The 6,000-nt window shown below is 35.8% G+C and overlaps 1 protein-coding gene across 8 annotated transcripts in view; it reads left to right on the top strand.

Annotated features, from left to right (window-relative positions):
* Nucleotides 1-3,149, top strand: part of lgs (BCL9 domain-containing protein legless) — a 63,592-nt gene extending 60,443 nt beyond the window's left edge. For all 8 annotated transcript variants that reach the window (XM_043213470.2, XM_043213472.2, XM_043213471.2 and 5 more), the window contains 2 exons: nucleotides 1,147-1,331; nucleotides 1,387-3,149. In XM_043213470.2, coding sequence (XP_043069405.1) covers nucleotides 1,147-1,331; nucleotides 1,387-2,841 — 1,640 coding nt within the window. In that variant the 3' untranslated portion in view covers nucleotides 2,842-3,149. The remainder of the gene's footprint in view (nucleotides 1-1,146; nucleotides 1,332-1,386) is intronic.
* Nucleotides 3,150-6,000: the final 2,851 nt, after the last annotated feature.

The raw sequence follows: 6,000 nt of genomic DNA on the forward strand, positions 1-6,000 counted from the left end.
TCGAAATGAAAAATTGATGTTCTGTGAACCAAAAGCCTTTTTTTTTTTAAATTTATTACAAAATATTAAAAGACAGTTGTTTACAGTTTTATTTTGTATTTTTATACCCTTGCAGAGGGTATTATAATTTTGTCCAAAAGTGTGCAACGCAGTGAAGGAGACATCTCCGACCCTATAAAGTGTATATATTCTTGATCAGGATTGCCTCCTGAGTTGATATGAGCATGCCCGTTTGTCTGTCTGTTTCTACGCAAACTAGTCTCTCAGTTTTAAAGCTATCGACTTGAAACTGTTCACACACCCTTCTTTCCTTTGCACGCAGTATATAAGTCGGAACGGCCCGGATCGGCCGACTATATCCCATAGCTGCCATATAACTAATTGATCGGAAATGGTATAACTTTGGTGTTTTTAGAGTTAGAGAGAGTTAGAGACACAAGAGCTATTTTTTGCAAAATATTATGACGTGCCAAATTTCATAAGGATCGGCCGACTATATCCTATAGCTGCCATATAACTGAACCATCGAAAACAACCCAACTTTCGTGTTTTTAAAGATAGAAAGCTGAAACTTAGTACAGATTCCATTTTTGATTAGTTGATACAACCTACCAAATTTCATTAGAATCGGCCAACAATATCCTATAGCTGCCATATAACTGAACGATCGGAAATGGTTTTTGGTAGAAATACCAACTTTGGTATTGTTAAAGATAGATGTTTGGGACTTGTTTTAAATTTAGTTTTATAATAAATTGGGTTATATTATCATATTCTCATAAGGATCGGCCAACTATATCATATGTTTGCGATATATATCCGGTTTTAACTGCAAGGGTTTATCAACTTCGGCTCCGCCCGAAGTTAGCTTTCCTTTCTTGTTTAAATTATCTTACTAAACTGTTAGAAAAGACACAGATTTCTGTGTTCAGCACTGTGTTCATTATTGAGCAAATGAGCAAAAAAAAATGTTTGTCTATATGTTGACAAAAGTGTTCGACAACTTTTTGCATGTTCATCACTATCGGTTGTATTCAAAGATCTAGTTTAAACCGATAGTTTAAACTAGCAGTTAACAATTTTAGCTGTGATAAATATTTTTTCCACTATCATGATCATTTAATTTTATTAATATCTCAATTACAGGAGATAACATAAAAAACAGGCGACCAAGCTCGCATGCACCCCGATCGCCTGGAACAATTGAAGCCAATGTTGACTCGCGCTTCGCTTCTTCTAGCCCTGGGCTTATATTTAATCATCATTCGAATATAAATAACAATCCATCGTTAAATGCATATAAAATGTCCAATTCCAATTTACAAGTGGAGGTAATCAGTTTATTTTAGATTAAAAATGGCTTTTGAATTAGTATTTTCGTTTCAGCGCCAATCTTCCGGACTTGTCGGATCCGTACAGTTTAATCGGCGTTCAGATAATATTCCCTTAAACCCGAATGGCAATCGCTCTACAACGAACAAGATAGTTCAGAATTTTGATCCAATCTCATCCCTGGCACAGATGTCCCAACAATTAACTAGTTGTGTTTCTGGTGTGGGAAGTCCAGTTGGAACTGGTGGAATAAGCATGATAAGTGGGTCCGGATCAGGAGACTTGAATATGGAGCACGGAATGATATCTAGCTTAGATGCTGCTGCTATAGATGTCATTAATCAAAACAGTTGCCATTCTATTAACCCCATGATGAATTCATTAGGTCAGCGGATGCTAAACCCGAAAATGTGTGCTCCGGGCGTTCCCGGATCGTCCTTTAACGCTAATTCTCCAAACAGTGTAATAAGAGATTTCGGTTCTGGTCCTATATCAGGTTCTGCAATTTCTCCTAATTTTCAAAATGTTTTGCCTCCTGGTGCTCGTTTAATGGGCCGTATGCCTGTCAATTTTGGATCAAACTTTAATCCGAATATACAGGTAAAGGCAAGTACTCCAAACACAATACAGTATATGCCCGTTCGGCCGCAGAATAATTCTAATAATAACAATGGAGTGAGCAATGTGCGAATGCCACCAAGTCTTGAATTTTTGCAGAGATACGCAAATCCCCAAATGACTTCTGTCGGTAATGGCCCACCGACTGTGGACGGTGGTATGTTAGTAGGAACTGGAACAGGTGCCATGATCGTTAGCTCTCCCGGCGACCAGCCAAACAAGATTTCTAATCAAGGTACTGGAAACACCGTAAATTTTTACCAAAATTGTAACCAACTTGCTTTGATGGAAGAAGATGGAAGCCTAACTGGCCATGATGTTGGTATGGGGATTGGTCAACCTTCAATAATAAGAGGTATGCGACCGCATAGTTTGCGACCGCATGCAACGGGTCCCCGTATCCAAAATTCAGTCAACAGGCAAATTCAGTTTTCACATAATGCGGATACTTCAGAATGCGATGGTTCAGCGCTTTTCAATGGTCCTGCTTGTAGTAACACTGGATCAAATATGTTTTCAGCGCCACAACAATCTAATCAGCCCAAGCCTCATCACATAAAGACTGTGACAAGTGGAATATGTCAAAATCAAACAAATGTTGGAGGTCAAATCCCTCCACACGGGCAAGGACAGTTACAGAATTTAATTGGGCCCAGCAACAATAATTTAATGGCGACTACAGGAAATAGTGCCCCGCAAAATGGTTCAAATTTAAACTTTGTTGGACCATCTCCGAGTGATATAAAATATGCACAGCAATACCATAGTTTTCAACAACAACTTTACGCAACAAATACTAGAAGTCAACAACAACAGATCCAGCAGCAAGGAAATATTATGGCAATGTCACCCAACTTGTCACCAAATCCAGCATTCTTTGTAAACAAATAATTTTAATATCTGTAATTTTTTAATACTAAGTCTTTAAGTTATTGCACCCATTTTTGAACATGATTTTTAACAAAATTATCTGAGATTTTTTTGATAAGGCTAAAACAATTTTTGTAAATTCAATTTAAATTGTTAGAAACAAAATGTTTGTTTGCCAATTATAATAAGCTTAAAATAACTTGAAAATATATTCAGAAAATTACATTTGGAAGAATAAAACTATTCCCCAGGAAAATATGTCGATGTTGTAACTCTCTTTAGTTGTAACCCCTAGACAATATTTCCTAAGTAGAACTTCCCTAAGGAAACTCTTGGCAATTTGATTCGAAAAATGTGTTTGCGGTGAATAAAATGTTCAAGGCAAATAAAAGAACATGAAATATGCCAAAAGGAAAAAAGTAGTTGACTTATTGGTTTATTGTCGTTCTTTTAAGACCTCTAGAAGATCAATTAGGCTTGTAATTATTTTAAAAACGAGCAATTTCTAACTCCACCTCAAATTTGGATATCATTTGCCGTCGGCAACAACAATTTTACAACAAAACGATAACTAAAAACTTGTGAAAACCGGAGTTTAGCGGCCTTCAGCTGCTGTTTTTCAAAACATATGCCAAAGGCTATGAATTTGTGAGAAATTCACGTAAAAGTAAAAGGATTTTGATTCTTGTAATTTGGGGTAGGGCGGCCATACGAGTCTCCAGACGTACTATTTTCTTTAAGGGGCTACGCCACCCTGAAATTTTCAAAAAATTTCAATTTTTTTTTTACTTAATTTAAAAGACTATATTCGCGTATTTTAAGACGTCCCCGAAGACAATATCTTGATAATTATAGAAGTTATGTTTATTTGAAGTCGGCACGGCAGGAGGGCACCTAAGACACTTCTGTTTCTTCTTTTGCGTTTTTCTCGAAACCACTTTTTTCAAGACGGTGGGCATGATAACTCAAAAACTGTTCAACCGATTGACTTGAAAATTGATACACATCTTCTTACATAGATTTTCCACAGAGTGACGTAGGATTTTTTCGATCCAATGGATAGAAATTTTTTTATGCAATTTTTAGTACGAAATTTTTTGCCCAAAAAATTGAGTCAATTTTTGAAGTGCTCTCATTTGCGTAATTTTTTTTTTTTCTTAAACTTTTCTTTCTTAAAATTTTTTTCTTTTTTATCATTTTTTAAAAAAAAATGTTGTTAACTTGATTGAGATGAAAATTGACACGTGAATCATGCCCACCATCAAGGAGCACTCCGGAAAAACCGATGATCGCCGACATTCATATCTCCGCCATTTTGCATGGAAAACAAGTTTTTTTTTAGAATTTATAAAGCTTATTAGTTGTATTGAATAGAAATAAAAGTGGAAAAATTCTATCTCAACTAGTTTAGTCACAAGAAATTCCTGAAAAACCGTCCCGTTTCCACGCGGTCAGGGTGGCGTAACCCCTTAAGGGGACCCCCCCCATTCTCGGTTTTAAAAAATCGATATTTTTTTTTAAATTTAATTCGAACTTGTAACTATTCAAGAATGTTCCCTGAAAATTTCAAGTAAAAATTTCAAAAACTCTTAAAGATATAGCCGATTTATGGTGGAAGCCTCAGGCGACGGCGAGAGCCATCTCAAAACTTTAAACGCGTTTTTCTCGAAACAGTGTTTTTACGACTGGCGCATGAGGTTACTCAAAAACTATTAATCCAATCGGTTCCAAATTTTAACACGTTATTCTATACATATATAGCTCTCGTATGAACTAGGATAAATCGAATCGGTGAAGATCTTCTTTACTTTTCAACTCGATTTGTGGCTGAAAAAAATGGAAATTTCGAAAAAAAAATTTCAAAGGTCCACCATTTTGTTAATTTTTGGGCGAAGTTAATAATCCTAGTTCATACGAGAGCCAAACATGTACTTTTTCTAATCCCGTTGAAATTTTTGGATTCAGATGTTCCAGTGAGCGGAAATCACATGCGCCGCCGAAAAGAAGGGATTTTCTTTGATCACAAAAAACAACAACAAAAACAAAACAAAAAAAAATTCTGTGAAATGATTTTCTTCCTTTTTGTGTCTTAATATATGTAAGCACAGTTACAACCCTAAAAAATAATTTATGTTCATTTGCCAGCCCATTGAAAATCGTCAAAATTTAAAATCGAGAATGGGGGGGGTCCCCTTAACATCATTTTAATTTTGAAATTCGATCGTTCTTCATCTCAGCTAAAAAAAAGTAGTTGGAAAAAAAAGTAGTTGAAAAGGAAAAAAAGTAGTTGACTTATTGGTTTATTGTCGTTCTTTTAAGACCTCTAGAAGATCAATTAGGCTTGTAATTACACAGCCACACAAAAAAAAAAAAGTGTCCGGGTTGGGAGATCAGAGTACCTTATCCCCATGTATTTTGGACCGCTGAACACGAATCTGACTGGTCCGTTTTACCCAGTTTCATGAAAATCCAAAAATTGTTCAAAAATTCGTCCGCCATATTGGATCCGCCATATTGAATTTTGAAAATCTGACTTTAAATTCGTAATCAGCGACCCCAAAAACCCCTGGGTACCCAGTTTCATAAAAATCCAATAAATTAAAAATAAAGTCGCATACCTCCAAAAATGTAAAACTTTTTTTGAGGTTAGGAAGAAACGTACACGTGCAGGACCAAAACGGACTTCAGATTCGTGTTCAGCGGTCCAAAATACATGGGGATAGGGTACTCTGATCTCCCAACCCGGACACTTTTTTTTTTTGTGTGGCTGTGTTATTTTTAAAACGAGTAATTTCTGACCCCACCTCAAATTTGGATATAAAATTTTGCCGTCGGCAACAACAATTTTCGTTTTGGTGAACGACCGATAAGTCCGACACCATGAGTTATCGCCTAAGCTGCCATACATTTGAAAAAGCAAGTTAAAAATACTTGTATAATCAAACGAATGGCGATAAATTTGTTGAAATTGGGTAAAATATGTTTTTTAAAAATTAATTAATTTAATTTAATTAGTTTTGTGCTAAAAGTGTATAAAAAAAAATTGTTGAAAACACCGGAATGAAATGAAAACAAGAAAGGAAAGCTAACTTCGGGCGGAGCCGAAGTTGATATACCCTTGCAGTTAAAACCGGATATATATCGCAAACATCGGATTTAGTTGGCCGATCCTTATGAACT

This window comes from Drosophila bipectinata, chromosome 4 (genome assembly GCF_030179905.1).
Source record: "Drosophila bipectinata strain 14024-0381.07 chromosome 4, DbipHiC1v2, whole genome shotgun sequence".
NCBI classification, from domain to species: domain Eukaryota; kingdom Metazoa; phylum Arthropoda; class Insecta; order Diptera; family Drosophilidae; genus Drosophila; species Drosophila bipectinata.